The following is a 23,322-nucleotide window of genomic DNA, read 5'->3' on the forward strand; positions in this document are numbered from 1 at the left end:
CCTTTCATTTCTGTGATTTCTCCTTCCCTCCCCACCAGGAAAGAATGCCATACATAAGTCACACTGCCTCCAAGACATCTGATGCTTTGACACTCTTCCTTAGCACAACTCTGCTAAGCCCAAATCCCTTTTGTATACCTTATGTTGGTGATCCACATGGGGCAGCAGGGATTACAGGTGCCACGAATAAAAATAGAGGGCAAAGAATTTGAGGCCTGTTAGAGAGGGGTGAGTTGAGGTGAACTGATCCTAGGTGAGCAGCGGGGAAAGGTACATCAATGATTATGAATGTAATTGGGGGAAAAGGGAAATTATAGCAAAAGAATCCCCATTGGGAAGAATAAGAAAGCAGAAAAAAAGTGAGCGGGGTACTACTATTTTCAGTTTCCATGACTTAAACTAGTTAAAAATTACTTTTCTTTTGGGGACCAGTGCTGAAGCATCCTGATTGCCTAGAGTATGTGTATCTTTTCTAAAGTTGACAATTGGATACTGTAAGAAATATATATGCAGTGGAGTTTTCTATATCTACGCCCTTGGGATGTTTCTAGGTTGTTAATTCTCTGTTGATGCTTAGTAGCATGAAAAACAGCAGTTTGTGCTGTCTTGAGTTTGGGGGGTGGGGGTTTGTTTTGTTTTCTTTTCTTTGGATGGAAGTACTTAAGCCAACTTAAATATGATGACTGAGGATTAAGTCTGGCAGGCAACTCTTTGTATTTTGTACTAGACTTCAAAATCTTTTCTTCTTCTTCTTCTTCTTTTTTTTTTTTTAAATCCAGGAGAATGCTTTATTGCAACTTTTAGCTGACTAGATGCTTAACTTAGTAACAAGTTTAGCCCTTGTAACTGGCTAGCTAAAAGCAAATCGGCTTGTTTCTCAGATCTTTGGGGGATAGCAAGAAACATTTGAGTGAATGTTGTTGAAGATTTTCAGTAGTATAGAAAATGATGGCGCTCTTGTGATATTTGTAAGTAGTAAGTAAAATTTACTTTTTGTGTACAAAACTTTGAAGTTTTTGTTGTGTTGAGAACTTTTTGATGATAGCACATTAGAGCTGACAGTATTGTCTTCGTTTTTTTTTTTTCTTTTCTTACAGCAAGCAAGGATTTGGCACAGACATCCTATTTCATGGCTACCAACAGGTTGTTATCCTGACCCTCTTTGTTGCACTGTTGTAGCACACTATAGCTTCCTTTAATGCAGGGCCCCCTCAATGTGTCTCTTACCCTTGTTGCAACAGGAGACTGGACCATCTACTGTGGTGGTACCTTCCTGTCTGCTTTGCGGTGTATTGTACAAGGGACTTTTGGCACAGAGGGGTTAAATGCACATTGTGAAGTGTAGTGGTGCTTTCTGATGACATATTCTCGATTTGTGAGTGCATAAGTCTAAAATTGGTAGCCTGAATAGCAGCTAAAGATTACAAAGAGCTAAACTTAACGTAGAAATTCGAGCAACTTGGTAAGTATAAAGCTATTTCTAGTTTACAATTATAGTTAAATGACAATTTTTTAAAATTTCACATTGATCCAATTTTAACTTTAAAATAATCATTAAAGTTTTTTTAATAAATAAAATTTATATAACTTGGGTTTTTTTCCAGATAATACCCACTAGTAGTAAATCAGAACTAGCCAAGTCCTGTCAGTGCCTAGATTTGCAGAAATACAATTTTTACTTTAAGAAAACTTAACTTCCTTTTCATTTTACATAAAAATTTTGGTGTGGGTTTGCAATTGATGAACATTTTTCATCTCCATCACTTCTGAACTGAACTGAAAGAATAATTTTTTAAAGCCTTTAATATCTAATACATAATTCTGTTCTGGATTGATTATATGAATGCCTTAAATTTGTTTTTTAAATGGGTCATTGGGGAGGAGGGCACCAAAGTAGCATTGTATGGTCCTTAATTTCTTGTGACGCTGTTTTAACTTTTATTTAAAACTTTGGATTGGCAAATACCAATATATTTTCTTAGGTATATGTTGTTGGGATTTAACTCCTATCCCTAGGAGTTTTGAACGACAAAAAGAAAGTACTAAATTTAAAACTTTGGTTAGAAAAGGCATGCTGTAACGTGTTATCACATGCCCAAATTTGGGACATAAAGTGGAAGGAGAAAAGTAGCATTTTTATAGTATTTAGCAACATTGGGCCTTGAAGCTGTTCAGCAAAAGGTAAGTTTTCTCTGTGGCTTTGCTGAAAAGACAGAGGTTTACATAGATAAGTATTAGATTCTCTTTAACTTACTTGAGAATTCTGTTAACCCACATCAAATGGTGGAATCCCTGATTCTGACTTCATTCTGTAATGTGATGTTGAAATTACTTGGCAGTTTTATGGAGAATCTTCTGCTTTTTCTTTACTTTTTTGCCATGACATTACAAAAGAAGCAAAAATACCACAAAAAATTAAAATGTTACACATGTTTATGCTGATTATTGGAAATATGTCTTCCCCTCCTTTTATAAAGAAGTAAAAGTACTTCAAAATTTAGAAATATTAATATATTACTATTGATAAAATATTAATATAATGCTCTGGGAATCACAGTGTGGAGAATGTTCATAATCTAGTATTAGAATTTTATAACTATAGTGTTAGCTTTTAATTTAAAAATAAGGTTTTATACTCGACTTGAAGAAAACCTTTATAATTATGTTTGTGCTCTAATCTTACTGGTAAATGTTTTTCTTTGTTTTACATACTTGAATTACTATGGTTCTTCGTTTTCAAACCTGCTCCACAACAGTCTACACCTTACCACCTTCTGTCTTCAGTACAAACCAACAGTGATAGCATGTGTATGTATTCATTTGGCTTGCAAATGGTCCAATTGGGAGATTCCTGTGTCAACTGATGGAAAACATTGGTGGGAATATGTCGATCCTACAGTTACTCTAGAATTACTAGATGGTAAGTAGAGAAAAAGAAATTTTTTTTTTTTACATTGAAAATATTTTTTTATTATGAAAAATTCTACCTACTTTTGTATAGGTTTGAAAATAGCGAGTCTCCGTAGACTCATACTTAAGTGAACAGTTACCGATTCTGGCCAATCCAGCATCTCCCTCTCCCCCTGTAGTTATTTTGATATTAATCCCAGATCTCTTTATTAATATTTGTTTGTGTTTCAAAAGATTCCTCAAAAACATAACTATAATTTCATTTTAACAATTTGGTAATAGAATTTAAAAGTATAATTTACACGATCAAATGAACAGGATGAAAATAAGGATTCATTAGCCTAAAGAAAAACAACTAAAAAATAAAAACCTGAACATATTTTAACTACCAATGAATATCTATAGCCCTGTCAGGACTTCTCAAAAAACATTATGATTTATAATGCTATAGGTTGACAATGCAAGAATCTCAAAGTCGGGTATAATTTATTGTAGAAGATGTGAAGCTATGAACTAAAGGTATTTTCAGGGTAACATTCCTTGTTCTGTAGTTCCACTGATAGTGAAGTGTGTCATTGTTGCCTTGTATTATTAAATATGAATTGAAAAAATCAGGGGTGCAGATTCTGTAAATTGTGAACCTGGAATTGAGTCTTCTGATAAGAAATTTCTTTGGTAAGAAATAAGCTGACCAGAGGCAGGAGAGATTCTTGGGGATTAAGACATTTTAGCCAAATACTGTAGATTTCAGAAAGGAATTAGATTATACTTCTTGCCTAAAAGATACACTGTTAGGTTTTTGGCTGCTTCTTTTTGTGAGCTTTCCCCAACTTCTGTTGAAAGATTGAAGCTCATGGGAAAACAATTTATATCTATTCCTATTGAGGACATCTGTTACATAGAGACCCCTTTGGGTTTCACATGTGATCTTCCAATAAAATTTCAACATGTTTCTGTAAGCTAGATGTTTCTTTTCTCTGATGATCCAAATAGTAATAACTCTTTCAGAATTTATAGACTTTTTGGTCTATGCCAACTACACAACTCCTGCCCCTGTAGCTGGAAAGCAACCATAACCAATCCGTAAATGAATGGATATGGCTGTTCCAGTAAAACTTTGTTTACAAACATGGGGGTATAGGTCATAATTGTGATAGTTTGCCTTCCTTTTTTCTAAAATATGCCTCCTTTTTAGATCTCTTGATTTTCAATTTTTGTTTCCTCCGTGAAAAATTTCATCCAGTGTATATATCTCATACTATATTACTGCCACATGATTATGCTCTTTTCCTTACATTGCCAGAGGTTTTTTAAAGTTTAACAAGAGAAGAAGGCATCTTCAGTGAGTTAAAATGGCATCTTTTAAAAACCAGTGGGGGGCGCTTTTTTTTGTCATCTGTGACTTGAAAATTAGGTTATCTGTGCTTCCGTCTTACTTTGGCAGTTAACAGATGAGAAGAAGTAGGCATCGTCTGAATAAAAATAGTTTATATACATGATCCTAAAGTAAAGGTCACAAAAAGCAAGTGATCTGCCTTTTATACTGCTCCTAAATTGTACTTAAAGGTTTTTTTTGACATGACAGAAGCCACCCAAATAACCATCTGCTTCTGTGCTGAAAAGGCTCAAGTTTATTAAATTGGAGAGCCACTGAACATGAATCTGGGGACATGTAAGACATTGACAGTTTCAACATGCTATATAGCAGCCTTTTTCGGTGTTTTGATCACAAAAAAAGAAAAAAGTAACAAAGGTTAAGATATATCTGAATTTTAATCTGGTGTTGAAGCATCAGTGTTCACTGAAATAATTCATGTAATGACTCTTCCAAAAACAGCTTTGGCTTGGACTTGGCCTGCCTGTAATATTTTTTGTTGTTGTTTTGCAAGGTTTGTTTTTGTTTTATAATTAATAACAAACCCTCATCTGTTTTTTGTATTTAATTTTTTTCTGTATACTTAGCCTTGAGAGAAAAAGGCTCTCATTTAAGGACCATACTGTGATTTTTGTGTATATAACTAATATATTGGCAGTGATTATTTGACAGATTCTTTTGATTGTCCATTGTAAAATTTAATAAGAAAGTAAAAACAAGCCTTATGTTTTATACCTGCTATGTAGGCAGGTTTGGGACCAGAAACTTTTTTAATTTATTTATTTTGAGAGGGAGCAGCACAAGCAGGGGAGGGGCCGAGAGAACGGGAGAGAGTGAATCCCAAGCAGGCTTCGCACTATCAGCACAGAGCCCTATGCAGGGCTCTATCCCATGAACCATGAGATCATGACATGAGCCAAAACCAAGAGTGGGACGCTTAACCGACTGAGCCACCCTGGCACCCCTGGACCAGAAACTTGATGTGCATTTAATCTTTGACAACCAAGCTGTTAAAGAAATTGAATCAAAACAATTTCTTGTTAATTTTGAACCCAAAATTATTGTGTATCTGCTAGATTTATTAGTGTCCAAGTGGAAAGGTGTTTGTTTGCTTATTTGTTTGAAATTAAAGAGTAGTGGTCCAGTCATTAGATAGCTTTCATTCAAACTGAATCAGAAAGTTCATGAATCTTGAGCAGGTTATAGTTATCACAGCTTATAGACATATAATAAATGCTAAGTTTTTGCATATTTTTTACTTTAAGATAAATTCTGTATGGTCTTAATTTTCGTTATCAGTTTAGCATGTTTGCCTAGAATAGTTTACAGAGAAGCTTACTATGTATACTAAAAAATAATAAATGAATCTGTGTAGTCTCTACTGAATTGGCATTATTAATATTATGTGATACTATAATTCATTTGACTGGTATTAATATTTGTCTTGAGTGGTCAATAGCCTAGTGGTCAATGTCACTATTTGGGGGTAGAAAAGTATAATTCACCATAACCACACCATTTTGGAAATGAGTCATTTCACTGTGATCCTAAATTTAAGGGGAAAATGAGGTAAAAATATATGACCCAGGGTAGTTTTAATAATATGTTAATAGTAATGATTGCTAGGAGAATATGAGTGTAGGTCGAGGAATTCTTTTCATTTAACTTTGAAATAATTTTAAACTTAAACTACAAAATAGTAGTTTCTATACACCCTTTACCTGGTTTCTCTAACGTTAACATCTTATAAAATAATACATGATTATCAAAACCAAGTAATTAACATTGGTACAGTAGTAACTAAATGACAAGTTTTATTTGATTTCCTCAATTTTTCTGTTCTAGGATCCTATGTTCCATTTGGTTGATGTGCCCCTTAAATCCCTTCCAAACTATGACAGTTTTTCTATCTTTCCATTTTTTTATGACCTTGACATTTTGAAAAATAATGGCCAGTTATTTTATAGAATGTTCCTCAATTGGACTTTGATGTTTTCTCATTATTAAATTGAAACTTTGTATTTTTGGCAAGAATACCACATAACTGGGAAATGGGTTTTGCCTTACTCAGTGCACCTTATCAAGGAGTCCTTCATATATCAAGGGGTATATCTTACTGGTGATAATGATAACCATGGTCATCACTTGGTGGTATCTGCTGGGTTCCTCCATTGTAAAGTTACCGTTCTTCTCTTTGTAATTAAATATCTTGAGGAAGGTATGTTAGGATTATACAAATACCTCCTTTTCCTTTAAACTTCTGCCCATTAGTTTTAAAGAATCTATCGATGGATCTTGCCTGCAATAATTATTACTATGATGTTTGCCTAATGAAGATTTTCTATTTGGGGGGAATTTTTTTAATGCTACTAAATTTTCCAGAGATTCTGAGTAAGCATGGGGGCAGGGGGAATGATATTTATTTATTCATTCATTCGTTCATCTGTGATTCATCTTTGAAAATAGTTCAGATCTGTGTCTAGTTCTTTATTTGCTGAAGGTTGAATAGGAGGGTAATAGTGAAGTAGATGAACTCTTGAGGCCCGCTTTTTAATATTGCCCACTTGAGAGAAATATAAATCCTAAAGACACCTTCTAAGTTTTAAATTTAAATTTTATTTTTAGAGCTAACACATGAGTTTCTACAAATATTGGAGAAAACACCTAGTAGGTTGAAGAGGATTCGAAACTGGAGGGTAAGAGAATGGCAGGGTTTAATAGAATATCAGTTTGTCACTTATCTAACAAGTACATAGCTAACCAGTTTGAATTTTTTGGTTAAATATTCTTATTTCCGGTATTCCTAACTAATTACAGTGTATCATAAACTGCATACACTCATAGTTTATTCAACTGCTGTGTCCAGTGGACTTTGCTAATAAGTACTTTATAAATTTCTTGTTTAATTCTCACAGTGATTATAATGGAAATATTCTCCTTATTTGACAAATGGGCAAATTAAAGCCTAGACACGTTAAATTACTTTCTCAAATGCTGGGCTAGGATTTAACCTGTATCTAACTCTGAAACCAGCGGTTACCACTTTATCTAGCCCCCTTTTGTGCCTCTAAATAAGGTAGTTACTTACCGGCAACATAAAGCCTTGAACCCCAGGTGGTTTTGTTTGCATATATTTAATAGAGATTTTTATAAGGCAGAGAAAATTGTATTAAATCCCTTTGCTGTCATCACTTCTTTTGTGTTTTATTTAAATAGGCCAATCAGGCGGCTAAGAAACCAAAAGTAGATGGACAAGTTTCAGAAACGCCACTTCTTGGTTCATCTTTGGTCCAGAATTCCATTTTAGTAGATAGTGTTACTGGTGTGCCTACAAACCCAAGTTTTCAGAAACCATCTACATCAGCATTCCCTGCACCAGTCCCTCTAAATTCAGGAAACATTTCTGTTCAAGACAGCCACACATCTGATAATCTGTCCATGCTAGCAGCAGGAATGCCAAGTACCTCATACAGTTTGTCATCACACCAAGAATGGCCTCAGCATCCAGAATCAGCAAGGACAGAACAGATGTATTCACAGAAACAAGAGACCTCTTTGTCTGGTGGCCAGTACAACATCAACTTCCAGCAGGGACCTTCTGTATCACTGCATTCGGGATCACATCACAGACCTGACAGAATTTCCGATCACTCATCCATTAAGCAAGAATATACTCAGAAAGCAGGGAGCAGTAAACACCATGGACCAATTTCTGCTACTCCTGGAGTCATTCCTCAGAAAATGTCTTTAGATAAATACAGAGAAAAGCGTAAGCTAGAAACCCTTGATCTGGATGTAAGAGATCATTATCTAGCCACCCAGGTAGAACAGCAGCACAAACACGTGCAGTCACAGTCAGCCAGCAGCAGTTCTGTCACTTCTCCCATTAAGATGAAAATTCCCATCACAAACCCCGAAAAACCTGAAAAATACACAGTGGATAAGAAGGAAAAGAGTGGATCGCTGAAATTACGGATTCCGATACCACCCGCTGATAAGAGTGCCAGTAAGGAAGAACTGAAAATGAAAATAAAAGTTGCTTCCTCAGAAAGACATAGCTCTTCTGACGAGGGCAGCGGGAAGAGCAAGCATTCCAGCCCACATGTTAGCAGAGACCATAAGGAGAAGCACAAGGACCATGCCGTGAACCGCCACCACCCCAGCGGGCACAAGCATTCCCACTCCCACAGTGGCAGCAGCAGCGGTGGCAGTAAACACAGTGCCGATGGAATCCCACCCACTGTTCTGAGGAGTCCTGTTGGCCTGAGCAGTGATGGCATTTCCTCTAGTTCCAGCTCTTCGAGGAAGAAGCTGCATGTCAATGATGCATCTCACAACCATCACTCCAAAATGAGCAAAAGTTCGAAAAGTTCAGGTAGTTCATCTAGTTCTTCCTCCTCTGTTAAGCAGTATATATCCTCTCACAACTCTGTTTTTAACCATCCCTTACCCCCTCCTCCCCCTGTCACATACCAGGTGGGCTACGGACATCTCAGCACCCTCGTGAAACTGGACAAGAAGCCAGTGGAGACCAACGGTCCTGATGGCAATCACGAGTACAGTACAAACAGCCAGCATATGGACTACAAAGACACATTCGACATGCTGGACTCGCTGTTAAGTGCCCAAGGAATGAACATGTAATCATTTGTTTAGGTCCATTTTTCCTTTACTTTTTTAATTTAAAAATGGTTAGAATGGAAAACTTCCTCCTGATCTAGCAGTGGTGACACCTGCTATTGCTGCCACTGTTTCAATATTTGTAAGTGCTGCTTTATTCTTCATTCTGAAAAGAAGAGATTATAGTAAACAAGTCTTTATCTCCACATATGATAGTGTTATAAATACTGTAAAAGCATGGAAGGTGCAAAACTCAGTATTTCTACAATTGCAGCTAAGAACATTAGGATGAATGGCTGGCTGCTTCTAGGAATATAAGATGCCTCAAGCATTCATTATTTATAATTTGAATACTGTAGCTATTTTATGTTGTTGTTGCTTGGCTTTCGAATGAGTGTAAATTGTTTTCTTTTTGTGTATTTATACTTGTATGTATGATTTGCATGTTTCGATGATAAAGGGATAAAACAGTATACTGACAACTGTTTACAAGAAAGTGGAGAAAAATGTACATACATTTTTGTATGTTTAGATATTACCATAAATACTCAGGATTGGAGCTGCTTGTAAGTATAACAATATAACTTTATTTTATCTTGTCCGAGTCCATCACTAATCTAAAACAAAGGTGGCACTTTTTCATGTTAACCTTAAACTCTAGGCCTTACTGGAAGCCACTGAAGGGGGACACTTCACTACAGATGGGTATGCAGTGCCACAGATGGTCATTTATTTACACTGTGAGGCACTGAACTTTTGCCTTCAGAGCTTCTGACCAGGTTGGCTGCTGAAATAGCCCCTACTTTTCTGAAGGCTTGAAGAGGAAAAAATAAAGTTTACATACTCTTGATGTGAAGTGCATTTTAAATGTGTGTTGGCTTGTTGCAGTACTATAAACACAGAGCTGTTAATAATGGTTATGTAGATTACTGTGATTTGAAAACTAAACTCACAAAAACTTATATAGTGAAGAATTAGTAAGTTTTTTTCTTAAATAAAGAACTTTAACACTACATATTTTACCAGTAAACAGGGATTGCTTTTCCTTTAGTGTTCAGAATGACACCATATTCTTAAACATACTCCTCCCCTGAAGTGTGTTCGTGTGTGATGCCATATTTCTTTTTCAGGTAAATGCAGTCTTCCTTATAGAAATGAAATTAAACCTGTTGCTCTCTCGGTTCTTTTATATTCTAACAATAAATACAAAGAAAAGATCATTGACTGTGCATTGTACCTATATATACAGCTTATGGTTGTTACCAAGAAGCTCTGTGAGAAAAAAGGTTAGCCTCCAGGTGAACAGCTAGTGGAGGTTTTCCGTTTGTTGCACATCCCAGTATATTCCTGTTGAGGTCAGGTTTGCACAGTCATCTAACTTCTGAACAAACAATAGACTTTAACTTGTTTAAAATTTGTCTGAAACACCAATAATGTGGCTCCAGTTTCTCAGCTAATCTTGAATTTATTCTGTGGTAAATCTTTGAGCTGTTGAGTATCTTTAGATGGGGTGAATTCAACTTTTGTTGAACTAAAAACTGTCTTAATTTTTTCCTTTATGTATATGAATTATTTTTGTTAAAAAGCCACTGATACGTGCACAATTGTAATTTTACTCAAGTATGTTGCAGTTGTAAATATTAGAGTTTAATCTCGTGCTCTACTTTATTTAGCAATTACTTAATTTGCCAGTAGCTCTATAATTTTTTTTAAGATAATTGTTCATTATTTTGTCAATGCTATTTGAACTTAGGATACTAGGAGCCTCTTTCCAGGGACTTTGCCTAGGGAGCATGTCCTAACATTTGTTCTTTGTCTTGCATAACTTTAGTAATCTTTGTCATTACGTGTAACTTTGTTGCTCTGTATGGCATATTATTGTATCCATAAACACAGTAATTTTGATACAGTTCTACTTTTACAGTGGTACATAATTCGAGGACTAGTATAGAATTAAGCTGAGTGCAAGATGAGGGAGGGAAGGGTTTTGTTCTTGGTAATTTAGATGTGAAACCTCTAAGGAGCTATCATGTGAAACGACATAGGGTGGTTGTGCTACTGTATAATTGGGGATGATAATACCAGGAATTTTAATAAGATTTTGTAAAGAGTATCCAAAAAGTAGTGAACTTATTTTCAGTATGACATAGAAACAATGTGAATATTTAAGGTCTGTGACTATACTTAAACTTCACTAAGAATTTGAAGAACTGTTTCGAGATGTGGGAATAAAGGTAATTTTGTTGAATCTTTATTGGTGCTAATGATGGACAGTTTAAAAGGTAGCTAGTATATATTGTTATGGGTCAGTACTTATTAGTACTTCCAGAATTGAATTTGAAATGCTATGTATTCACTTTTCACTCTGTAAATGTAATTCTTTACGATGACTTTATTTATTAAAGGGCAGCCAGTTGTAATTTGTACAGGATTGTGTGAGCTATTCAAACTCTTTAACCTCTGAACAGGATTATAGCTTCCAAATGCACCGTGGGGATGAATATGAAAATCCTTTTAAGTTTCATTTCCATTAAATGAAAACCCCTATTACTCATATTACTGTTAATTTGCTTTACCCATCTCATTTGCATAAAATAGTTCATCAGCCTAGTCCCAATAGGCTCAACCAAAGAAAAAGACTCCAATGAATGGACGTTATTACCGAGTCTTTTTGTAAGTAGCCATAAGTAAACCAAAATAGTATCATCAAATTTAGCTATGAAATTCCACATGTGCAAAGTACTGTTAAGGTGATTTACATTTTTGATGAGATTTTTTTAAAATATTTGAAATATTAAAAAGCATTATCTTTAAACATCCTTTAAAAGAGTGATTCATTTTTTTAGTTGTCTTTTCCCTAGGTCATAGTTTTCTTACCTTTATGCAGAAGCACATTGCATAGAAAGGCTTTACTTCTACCTCTCTAAGTAGTTTTCCAGTATTGAGCTGTGCCCCCCTATATATTTGCCTTAGCTACTTTAAAATATGCTTTCGGAACCAAAAAGCAAAGGAGAGTTTGTTTTTCACTGAGACATTCTTGGAGGCCTGCTTAACCAAACTAGTGGTGATATCCTTTAGTGGTACAACCTTGCAAAATGCCCCAATTCCTTCTTGTTTTACCTGAGGTTCGTTTCTTAGGTTTGTCTTTGGAAGCAGTTAAAGGTGCGTCTTGGTCTTTCTCTGCATGTGCAGATGCATTCTGGTTAGAATCGTTGAGTCCACATTTCTTCCATGCCATGTGAGAGGTGCTTGCATCACTTTGTTACCAACAGGTTATAATTAGGGTAGGAGACCTTATATTTTTGGCCTACCCTCCTCCAACTTAACGAGATGACTAGTCTCCTTCAGAGAACCAAATTTTAAATGTTTTTGTTAGTTACCAGTTGCCTTGCCTTAAAGCATTTTGAGCACATTTTTTGGTTAGATTTGAGAATTTAAATTGCTGATTTTTATTCTTTAACCAACCTTAGAGATAAACCACTGCTTGCCTATGCATCACTGTTGTGTACTGTAGAATTATCTTTGGTTGATCAGATGTTTTAGGGTATTTTGCATTTACTACGGAAATAAGGAGGGTTGTTTTGGGGTTTGTTTGTTTACATGGTAGTAGTATCTCTAAAGGAAGACAGTTATGTTCTCAAGACACCTCATCATTCCCAATTTTTATCTAATCAGTGAGCAGTTGTTTCTTGCCTAGTACTGTGCACTTTTAAGATCTCTTTGCTGAGAAACATTAGCTCTTGTCGAAGAACTCTTGATTCAGCAGTCTCTTGCTCGAGAGGCTTTCTTGGAAGGCAATAGGGTTTGCTAACTGTATTTACAGATGAAGGATCAGTTAATCCCATGCCCAGGTAACTTGCATTAACTGAGCTAACAGAATGATACTTAATTTTGTGTACCCATGTATTTATGATAGGCGATTTAGAAAACAGCACATTCTGTCTCTGGCGTCCTAGGGTGTGAAGTTATGATACCATCGTATTGAGAATTCACAGTTATGTTAAGATCTGAAATTTGATTGCTGTAAGCTGACGTATGTAAGTCAAATAGAAGTTTGCTTGTTTTGTAAGGGAAGTTTGCCTTGGAAACGTCTGTCTTTATAGTAGAGATGATCTTGGCCAGTGGGACTGGAATGCTCAGTGTTTGAGGTCTGATGCCGTGCATCTATTTTTTATTCCACAATGTTGATGTGTGCGCTGCCAGCTTTTGTTTCTGTGACTCCTCTTAACTCTGTTCTATGTAGTTTACTAGTATCTATTTTCACCTGACGGATTCTTTAGAATAGGTTGATAAGCAAGACACATTGAAGGTTGTGTGGCTCCAGCTACGAGTAATTGTGTTTTCATCAAGGTGAGGTAACCCGTTCCCTGTGATCCTTTAACCCCAAAGGAAATTCTGAGGGCTAATTTCCTTTATTTCAAGCTTTTGGGAGGAAGCCTTCCTTAAAATTTGTTTAGTAGTTGGTTTAATTTGATTGCCTGTTGTTTGTTAAGTAATGAGTACGTTCTTTCTTTCAAGGTGTGTTTTTCAAGTGGATTTACTTGGTTTGTAAAACCTCACATGTACTCATTTGTTGTCAGCAACGATTGGGATTTTGTTTTCTGAATGTACTCAAAACCCCCAAGGACTACTGAATAGGGTGTTTGCTAATAGAAAATCCAAAACAGGAATGTGTATATGTGGCATGAATTTGATTAGTCATTGAATTTCAGCTCCGTATCTATTACGAGGAATTATTAATAAAATGTGTTTATTGAAAATGTCAATCCAAGGCTCTAACATGTCTTGTTAATGTGAATCAGAGATAATTTTCAGTCCCTGGGAAATGTGGGAAATCAGATCTTAATGTAAGTTTCTCTTTATCTGAGTAACTTCATATAATCAAGGAGTGTGTTCTCTCATTCAGATTGTCCATATTCTCGTCCCAGACCCACCACTTAGCTGATATCCTTGGGTGAATTAGTTGACTTTGTGCCTTGATTTCCTTACCTACAAAATGTACCTATTCTTAGGGTTGTGAAGCTAAGGAGGGAAGGCTAAAGAGAATAGATGACATTGAAGAGAATCTTGCCAGAGGTATATTTTAGATATCGGAGGGAATGAGGAAGCCCAGTCCAGGTGCATTAAACTTAGGTGTGTATTAAACTACATGCCTACTGTTTCTAGAATTTCAGTTCGTTCTGATTCATACTTTGTGGTTTTCTTGGTTAAACTGTTGCATCAACTCCCCAAAAAGCAAAGAGGAATTGCAGTTATCTGGAAGGGGAATTATCCATGAAAAAAAATGTTTAATCATAAACTGCTTTATTATTACTGCCCTGTCCAACCCCTTGATTTCCCCACGATTTGCCCATACCTTCCACTTGAAAGAAAATTGAAGCCATGCAGGATAGATAGAAAAGTTACTTTCTCTAAAATGCATCTAAAGCCTGAATGTAAAATAAATGTTTTGAAATCAATTAAAGGAGAGTTGTCTTCATCTTCTGTTGATAACACCAGTAAGGGCCTATTGTATTAGCATATAAAAAGTTACATGAGTTTGATTTAGGAACATTACAAAATCAGTTAATTCCACTTAAAGTTAATAATTCCATTTTGTAATTCATCCTACTCCATTGTGTTGTGTTTTTTTTTGCCCTGTTTTCAATATAATGAAAAAATTGTACATTTTTGTTTTAGCTCTGGTATATGACCTGCCTGTTTGTTCTCCCCAATACTAACCTCCTGTGGCAGTGAAGAGCCTCACTAATGAAAGGGTTTTTATTTTACTGGCATGAAATTAAGAGCTTTCCCACCTTACAAGTGTCCAGTCATACACCCAAGATCAGTTTGGGCGTACTGTTTTTAGTCTTTCAAGGCATAAATCTGCCGGAGTGGTTGCTCTAGAGATGAATTCAGTCATAGTTTTTCACAAGTTTGAGAAGTCATGCAATAGGATGAAGTACTTTAGCTTTTCTCAGGCTTGTTTGCTGTTCCTGGTTTTTCACTCTTGTTAATTTTGTTTACCACCAGTGAAGATACAGACTGACTACATTGGGTACTTTTTTTTTTTTTTTTAAGTTTATTTATTCAGAGAGAACGCAAGCAGGGAAAGGATAGCGAGGGAGAGAGAATCCCAAGCAGGCTCCATGCTCAGCACAGAGCCCAACTCAAGGCTCAGACTCATTAGGGTGAGATCATGACCTTACCCAAAATCAAGAGTTGGGTGTTGAAGCGACTGAGCCATCCAGGCGCCTCTCCATTGGGTACTTTGAAGTTGACAGAATCCCCTGGAAAGCTGTTTTAGATGCAAGGTTCTAAGTTACATAGCCGCTTTAAGCTGAATTAATACTTACAAATGCAAGAAGTAATATGACTAAAGATGGCCCGGTAGGTAGGTGATGGAGGCTTTTGACTGCTTATTGAACAGATTAGGTGGTTTTTATTTTGGAGCTACTCATTACCATATAAAAGGCCCAGGACTGCTGTAGTGTGGTCATGCAGGAGGAAGTGGATAATGGAATACTGTACGCTCCCCAACCCCATATTCCAGAGCTTGCTCTTTTCCACTATGGCAGTTCTCTTCACTCAGCCACCGAGGAATGTTTGTTTACCCTGTGAGGGCTAAAATAGGTTAAATGTAGGGAAGTGCTGTAGAGTTGGAACTACTCTGACAGTTTTACCTGAGGACTTAAATTTCTTTTGGTCGAGCTTGGGGCCCAGGGCATACGAGAAGATTTAGTACATAGTGAAGTGCACTTTTGGATATAATTAAAAACTTGAATTGTGTGTGGTGAAAAGGGAGGTGGTCATAGAGAGGAAGGCGATACTGTTGCTAAGTGAAAAATGAAAAGCTTTTCATATCATTAACCAAGTTCACTAACCAGACTGGTGGAATTTGTTTATCAGCCTCCTCGTGAGGTTTTGTCTGAGTAAAATTTGATGTAATTTTACTTATAAATCACACATCTGAGAGGCAGCAGGGAAAGGGCTGTAAAGTCACACAAATCTGGGTGGCTGTCTCATCTTCCACCTACAAGTAGGATGGCCTTGAGAAAGTCACATTACTAAGAAAATGAGAATAATACAAACCCAAATCAACCAGAATTAAATGAGGTGCTTTTTTATATCAGGAGCTCAGTAAATGCCCTTCCAGCCACCACCTATCTGCACTCCCAATCTCCTTTCAGACCTTCCTTCTCCCAAAGGAACATAATAAAGGGAGCAAACATCTAGGCAATACTAAGAGCATAATTCCAACCTGTTAGGTCTTAGGCACAAAAGACCAACAAAATGATATTTTAGGTTATGCTAATATACAAGTAAATAAGGGACATAGCTCTTAAATTCTTACCAAATACGAGAAAAGAACTGTACAAATTGGAAAGAAGGAAGGCATAACCACAAAGACCCATCTAAACGTGTTGACTAAAATCTTTTACCTCCAGTTGACTGCATTTCAGTTACTTCTCAAAAACTTCTAAAAAACCAGCTTGCTTTTTAACAAAATCCGACAACTGGTGTCGGAATACACCTAAAGTTAGTTTGTAATTGTGCCGCTTTGAAATGATAGCAGCCAGTACAAAAATTCTGTAGAGAGAGCTTCAACCAACAGGAAATGTAGCAGATGAGTGGAGTCACGGCAATAGAAACCTTATCAAAAACGTTTAATCCACCAACTTACAACAAGGCCTTGTAATAATTCAGACAACTTGTCCACTTTTTCTGGTGAGGTTTCCATTGGTCTGAAAATGGAAATGAAGCGTGTGACCTCAGTGGAGATGTCCATTCAAGTGAAGTGAGCAAAGTGCCCTGAAAAAGTTGATACGCTGCCCCCCCCCCGCCCGCCCCTCTTTAAGATCCAGCTTTTATTCTACTAGCTGGCTTAGGTTTAGCTAGTTCTAGATGTGGCCATGACCTAATTGACTCTGCAAATAAGTGAAGTCTTCAAGTCATACTACAAATTTCAGGGGAAGCAACCTGAGGCTTATGGGGCCACCTTGAATAGTACAGCTTATTATAGGCAGAAACTTGGGAGGAAATAGGGGACCCTCTGATAATGAAATGCCAAGGCCCTTAGCTCTTACTGTTAATTTTGAGGCTCCTGCAATCTGCAAAGTATACTGCTAAACAGAATCTAGCATCCTCCAGTTTTTAATTTATCACCTTCCTCTGGTTTCCTTTCCAAGAATTAAGTGTCTTTACCAGCCAAGCAAAAAATAAACAATTTTCTTCTTGGCTTTACAATTTATTTTAAAGACATTAAAACTGACAGGCCAAAAATGAAGGATAGTCAAAACTGTAAACAGCAATACATTTTGTTATTGTTTAAGAAAATTTTCTCATATACATGGGTAACCACGCCTGAAGCTTGAGGCTAATATTTACCTAAAAACATTTTAGTTAGGGACACTGCAGGATCTGGTTGAGTTGAGCTGACTTAACAATAGGAAAACAAAAGTCCCTTAACCATCATTCCCACAATGAAGCAGTCACGGAGAGTATCTATAATGGAACTGGAAAGGAAAGTTGATGTATGTTCAATGACTTCTTATCAAGAAGGAGTGCTTCAGGAGCTGGGCAGCAGAAGGTCGCTCATGCTGGTCCCTAAGAAGGGAAAAACACTTTAGAAACAGCACCCAATAAGTGCCTCCCAACTGGATCCACCTGCCAACTTAAAAATGGAAGTACAGGGGTGCCTGGGTGACTCGGTTAAGTGTCCAACTCTTGATTTCAGCTCCGGTCATGATTTCACAGTTTGTGGAATCAAGCCTTGCATGGGGCTCTGCACCTGTTAGCCCTTGGGATTCTCTCCCTCTCTGCCCCTCCCCTGCTCGCCCACACTGTTTCTCTTTCAAAATGAATAAATAAATAAAAAAAAAAAATGGATCTGCTTACAGGTGCTCAGGAAAATAAAAATAGAAGCACAGTCTTGGCCAAACAGACTTGAGGTGAGTCTACACTTCAGTTTTGATCAGTATGATTTTAGGTAAGCAACACAAAGTCTTCTCATTAGTAAGATGGAGATAACAATAACAATTCTTTGGAGAATTAAATAATGTACATACAGGTTTTGAACAGTGTCTGGCACACAGTAATAGCTCAAAAAGTAGTTGTTATGATTAAAAACTAGTCCCTACTTTACATTTTACTTTTGTTCGATTTGGGGTATAACTTACACAGTAAAATTCTCACTTTTGGATGTACAGTTTAATGTGCCTTTAATTAGCATTAAATTTACTTTTAAAATGTAGAGGCACTGGAATCCAGAATTGAAAAGCCTTTAAAAAGCAGGGATGCCTGGGTGACTCAGTTGGTTAAGCATCTTGACTTCGGCTCAGGTAATGCCCCCACAATTTGTGAGTTTGAGCCCCACGTGCATTAGTCTTCTGTCAGCACAGAGCCCACTTTGGATCCTCTGTCCCCTTCTTTCTCTGCCCCTCCCCAACCCTCTCTCTCTCAAAAGTAAACATTAAAAAAAAATAGCCTTTAAGAAGTAGACATTTAAATGCATTTTGGTGATTAATTGAAATAATCCCATTTGGGGCCCTCTTGGATGAGCATAAAATAATGGAAGACAGTACTATTTTGGTTTAGGTTATTTTTCCTCAAGAAATTAAACTTTTGCCAATGAACTAGTCAATGAACCAGTGAACCAGTCAATAGTTACCTGCAATGACCTACTTGAAAGGCATTATTTTGGCTAAATTGGCTATCTTTTGATAATTTGTGCGAGGAGGATTAATACCAGGAATAGCCCAGGTGAAAATGGACATAAAAATAAAGTGACTATAAGTCATTTTGAAATAAAAGCTCCCCTTGTGGAGGCCCTTTCTTTCGTCTTAAAAATACACAGAAATCTCTCTCTCTCCTCTCTCCAAAAATCTTTTCCTTTATGTAGCCAAACCCAGTGGCTTTTTTTCAACCTTCATTATCCTAAATCCTTACTTACTCTCTGTCCCACTGCACTCTAGAAATTGCCCCTTAAAATTTACCATGATATTCTCATTAAATGAGTTCATCCTCCTTGTCATCTCTGTAGTAGCATTTGAAGCATTCACTAACCTCTCCTTTCAAAACAGTCTCTGCATAGACTTCGGGAAAACTTCTCTTGTTCTCCTGCCTTGGGACAACTCCCTTCCCTCCTTTCTTTCCTTCAGCCATGTGCTAGACTTAATGCCATGAAGGTTGTTACTTCTCCTCTGAGCATTTTCAAAAACATTTTCCTATGCCCTCTTAAATGGTTCACAACTATAGCTACAAACCTCAGGATTTCTAAATGTGTACCTCCAATCTTACTTGCTTTCCTGGACTCCAATTCCATAGCTTCGAATGTTTCCTTAAATGGTGGATCCTCTGGGGCACCTGGGTGGCTCAGTCAGTTAAGCGCCTGACTCTTGATCTTGGTTCAGGTCATAATCTCACAGTTCCTGAGATCAAGCCCCATGTGGGGGTCAGCACTGAGCATGGAGCCTGCTTGGGATACTCTCTCCCAATCCCTCTCCCTTTGCCACACACCCGCATGCCTGTTCTCTCTCTCTCTCTGTCTCTCACAAAACAAACATTTCTTTAAGTGGTGGATTGTCTTCAATTCCCTCCCCTGCTCCCCTTTCACAACTTTCGATTATTTTTTCCATTATCCATACTCAAAACTATGCAGCCTCATCGTGCCTCATCACCAAGTCCTGATTCCCCTTCCCCTGGAATGTTTTGGAACTCTTCTCTTTACAGTTCCCACTGCTTCAACCACAAAGCTCTTGATTCCTGCATGGCCTTCTAGTCTCAAGCAGCCTCCATTTGAGGTCCTTAATACACTGCCTTCTGACCTGCTTTCCCAAAGGCCATTTTCTTTATGGCATGATCTTTCCCAAACTCGTTACAGTCCCCTGCTCTTTGCTGCCTACTGCAACAAAGCCAAACTACTTGGACTGACTTCCCAGAACTTTCAACCTGCCCATAGGAATACCCCCACTCACAGTTCTTACTGCTCCCCAAAGTTCATTTCTGTTCTATTCATTTGTTCTATTCAGTCCTTGTTCCTTCTCAGTACCTACTCATCTATACTTCTGAATCTTTAAGAATGCCTTGCCCCCACTTTATTTCTGACTATCCAGACATCCAAGGAATACCGCCATAGGGCAAGATTCTAGAGTCCTTAGGGTCTTTTCCATAGAATTTCAAAAGATAATTTTACGCTTGTATGTGACACTAATTAGGTAAGATGTATTAGTATTCTCCCAAGTAGTATTAACTGCCGAGCCCTAATTATGTGCCCCATACTCTAAGTAATTTACATATACCAGTTCACTTAACCCTCACAACAACCCTATTAATTGATCCTTAGTGGTGTGAGTTGTGTATTAGTTAATGAAGCAGTGGTTCAAAAGGAAAGTCATACACATACACACACACACACCATTCACATGAATGTGAAAAACATTTGGGTTTGTTCTGATCTTCCTGAGTGTTAGAATGCCCAATGTTTACAAGAGCTTGCCTTGAAACACATTAAATGGAGCTCGTTTACAAACTGGTGTTCGCAATAGCATCCTGAGGTAGAGAAAACATCTCACACGGATAACACCTATGGACATAGATACACAAACAAGATGCAAACCAGCGTTAGCCTTTGTTTCACTCCTATCTGTGGAGAGGACATGAAAGACCCAATGGTCAAATCTCCCCTATAAAATAAAATTAAAAAAAAAAATTTAAAAAGGAAAGTCATAAAAAAGATTTCACCCTTTCTCTTTAAAGCTGTGTGTGTGTCTGTGTGTGTGAGAGAGAGAGAGAGAGAGAGAGGTGACAACTGGAAAGAAAATGAAAATAGCATGTATTTTCTATGGCTCAATAATAGAGAACTGTTCAATTCAGAACATAGCAACTATAGTAGTCTTAAGAGCTAAGACCAATTCTAAAACTAGTACTGGTTCATATGACATTTCTAACACCTTTATGTCTCTTGTGAGGTTTCTTTGGGTGAACAGGGGGCAGCTCTGTGCCTGGGGCTCTGTCCACACAATCCATGCTGGAACATATCTACATCTAGGAATAGCGAGAACTGGAGTATGAAGTATGTATTCCTGCCTTGGCCTATATGATCCCCTGAAATCAACCAGGACACTCTGACACACGTCTGGGAGAGAGAAACAGAATCTGAAAGAGAGAAGCACATTTGTCAACAGACAGGGAGAACTGCAGGTTCTGAGATTCATTAAGAAAGAGAAAAACCCATTTTGGGAGTTGAGAGGCACTAGAATTTTTCATCCAGGAATAAGAAAGCACATGTCTCAGAAAGCAAGAATTGTGTTTAGGTCTCAGGCTGTCCTCACCTTGTATGTATGACTAAATGTTGAGCCTCACTAGGTGCATAGAGGCCAGGTGGGTGGGCTCCACGCCCCCCCTCCACCCTACTGTTTAGCTCTCTCCCTCATCATACACATACAGTCATACTTTAACCAGCGTCATCTCTCTGCTTTGAATTAAAATCTCATGTGAGTAAAGACTACCTGTCTAAGAAAAGTTTGAAAACCACATGAGTGGATAATCTCTAAGGTCCCTTCTAACATTTTACCCAAAATTTTATCCCATAGATACTAGGGAGCATCCGAACAGGAAAAAACAAGCAACTTTCTGGGCCTTTTCTGCCTCCCCAAATACTCTCCACACTTAATGCATGAAAAGCTTCAATTAGAGATTTGTTCCTTTGGGTCAAAATGTTTCCCTTCATTTTAAATGCAAGTATTTTGGGGGCGGGAAGACCAATACATTAAATTTTCCAGTCATCGATCAATTGATTCATATCAATCCCTCAATATGAATGAATTTCTCGCATACTTTCCTGAGAGCTGGTTTTAGGAAGGAAATGAGACACTGGTTCTCTGAGAGGGAAGGTAGCTCAGGAAAGGGAAACTTAAGGACAGGCAATGTCATTTCACCATGACCAGTCCCTGGGAAGATGTCCCTCTCATAGCCATGTTCATGCTCCCATTGATTTGGGGAAGTATTGTCTGTCCCTGATAAGTACTGTCAAACATTTAATTGAGGCACCTCCTACCTGAAGCATTGCCCCCATACCCTGATGCAACGAGGAGCACAATCACCCAATATAGCTAATCATCAAAATCACTCCCTACTTGCCTTTTTTGTGGGCCATAAATTTCAGGGGGAAATGTCAGCAATCTTGGAATCTCTGGGGATTTCTCTTCCTCCTGTTTTCAGTTTCTTACCTGGTCAGGCACACACGCACAAAGTCCACTGCATTTTCTGAGAAGTGTTCTGGTAAAGGAGGCATCAGCCCTCGGTGTGCTCCAATGTAAAACATGGCTGCCATCCTGTCCATGGAAGCCAGTGGAGGCTTCCCTGTGGCCATCTCAAACACGGTGCAGCCAATGCTCCAGATATCTGACTTCCTTCCGTATCCAGACTCATTGATGACTTCCGGGGCCATCCAATATGGAGTCCCATGCATGGACTTAAGCATGTCACTGTGGGTGCCATTTATGCCAGCCCAAGCCAAACGCTTGGCACAGCCAAAGTCAATTAGCTTTATTATTCCAGTTGGCATGAGCATAACATTGTTTCCTTTGATATCTCGATGCACCACACAGTTCTCATGGAGATAAGCAACACCTTGCAGAATTTGTCTTGTATATTTACAGAAAACCATCTCAGGCAATGGCCCAAAACGGCTTATAATACTAGAAATTGAGCCACCAGGAACAAATTCCATGAAAATGCTTACGATGTTCGCTTCCAAGCATGTCCCCAGATAGGCCACAATGTTGACATGTTTCAGTGCTTTGAGCAAATCTACTTCTTCCTGTAGCTTCTGGTATTCTTTCTCAGTAGCTAATTTATCAGAGGTATCCAAAGCCACCTGTTTTACAGCTATTAGCTGTCCTTGGCTAGTAAGACCACAATATACCTAGAAGCAAACCTTATTATTAAATATAAATGATAGAACTTGTTCACAAAATGCCTCAGGTGACACTTGTCTTTCCCTTCTCCTCCCAAACCCTGTCTTTCTCTAAGTTGATTCATCACTACATAAATGCAAAGTACTTAAGCAAAGTCAGTGTTTCAGTGAGGCCAAAACGGGGATGAGCAGCATGGTGAATGGATATCATAATGGCTTGGAGTTCAGTGGCCTGGACTGGTTAGAATCCTGGCTTTACCATTCCCCAGCTGTGTAAATTTGGGTAAGCTGTATAATCGTTTTGACTTCAGTTTTTCTCATCTATAAAACTGGGGTGATTATCCCTCACAGATATCTACATGACTACAATGGCAAAATTGCTCACCAAATAAATGAAATAGGGCTGTTTCAGTGCCAAAGCTCTAAGGAGAGAGAGGAAGGCAGAACTGGGGCAACTTGTCAGTGACCCCATCATGCGTTTTCAGTGGTTTCATGTCTTCCCACCTTCTTGCTGATATGT

At 37.7% G+C, this 23,322-nt stretch overlaps 2 protein-coding genes across 20 annotated transcripts in view; one reads left to right on the forward strand and one right to left on the reverse strand.

Annotated features, from left to right (window-relative positions):
• Nucleotides 1-14,364, forward strand: part of CCNT2 (cyclin T2) — a 41,464-nt gene extending 27,100 nt beyond the window's left edge. For 8 of the 12 annotated variants that reach the window (XM_042948519.1, XM_042948520.1, XM_042948523.1 and 5 more), the window contains 4 exons: nucleotides 1,098-1,143; nucleotides 2,757-2,920; nucleotides 6,911-6,981; nucleotides 7,502-14,364. In XM_042948519.1, coding sequence (XP_042804453.1) covers nucleotides 1,098-1,143; nucleotides 2,757-2,920; nucleotides 6,911-6,981; nucleotides 7,502-8,929 — 1,709 coding nt within the window. In that variant the 3' untranslated portion in view covers nucleotides 8,930-14,364. Of the gene's footprint in view, nucleotides 1-881; nucleotides 976-1,097; nucleotides 1,463-2,756; nucleotides 2,921-6,910; nucleotides 6,982-7,501 lie in introns of those variants that run through there. The other 4 variants (XM_042948521.1, XM_042948522.1, XM_042948530.1 and 1 more) reach the window with 3 other exon arrangements.
• A 707-nt stretch (nucleotides 14,365-15,071) lies between these two features.
• MAP3K19 (mitogen-activated protein kinase kinase kinase 19) overlaps nucleotides 15,072-23,322 on the reverse strand; it is a 63,805-nt gene continuing 55,554 nt past the window's right edge. For 3 of the 8 annotated variants that reach the window (XM_042948535.1, XM_042948534.1, XM_042948537.1), the window contains 2 exons: nucleotides 22,114-22,811; nucleotides 16,683-17,491 (listed from right to left, as the gene is read on the reverse strand). In XM_042948535.1, the coding sequence (XP_042804469.1) occupies nucleotides 17,425-17,491; nucleotides 22,114-22,811 (765 nt within the window). In that variant the 3' untranslated portion in view covers nucleotides 16,683-17,424. Of the gene's footprint in view, nucleotides 16,630-16,673; nucleotides 17,492-22,113; nucleotides 22,824-23,322 lie in introns of those variants that run through there. The other 5 variants (XR_006205421.1, XR_006205420.1, XM_042948536.1 and 2 more) reach the window with 5 other exon arrangements.

The sequence above is a fragment of the Panthera leo genome, chromosome C1, assembly GCF_018350215.1.
Source record: "Panthera leo isolate Ple1 chromosome C1, P.leo_Ple1_pat1.1, whole genome shotgun sequence".
NCBI classification, from domain to species: Eukaryota; Metazoa; Chordata; class Mammalia; order Carnivora; family Felidae; genus Panthera; species Panthera leo.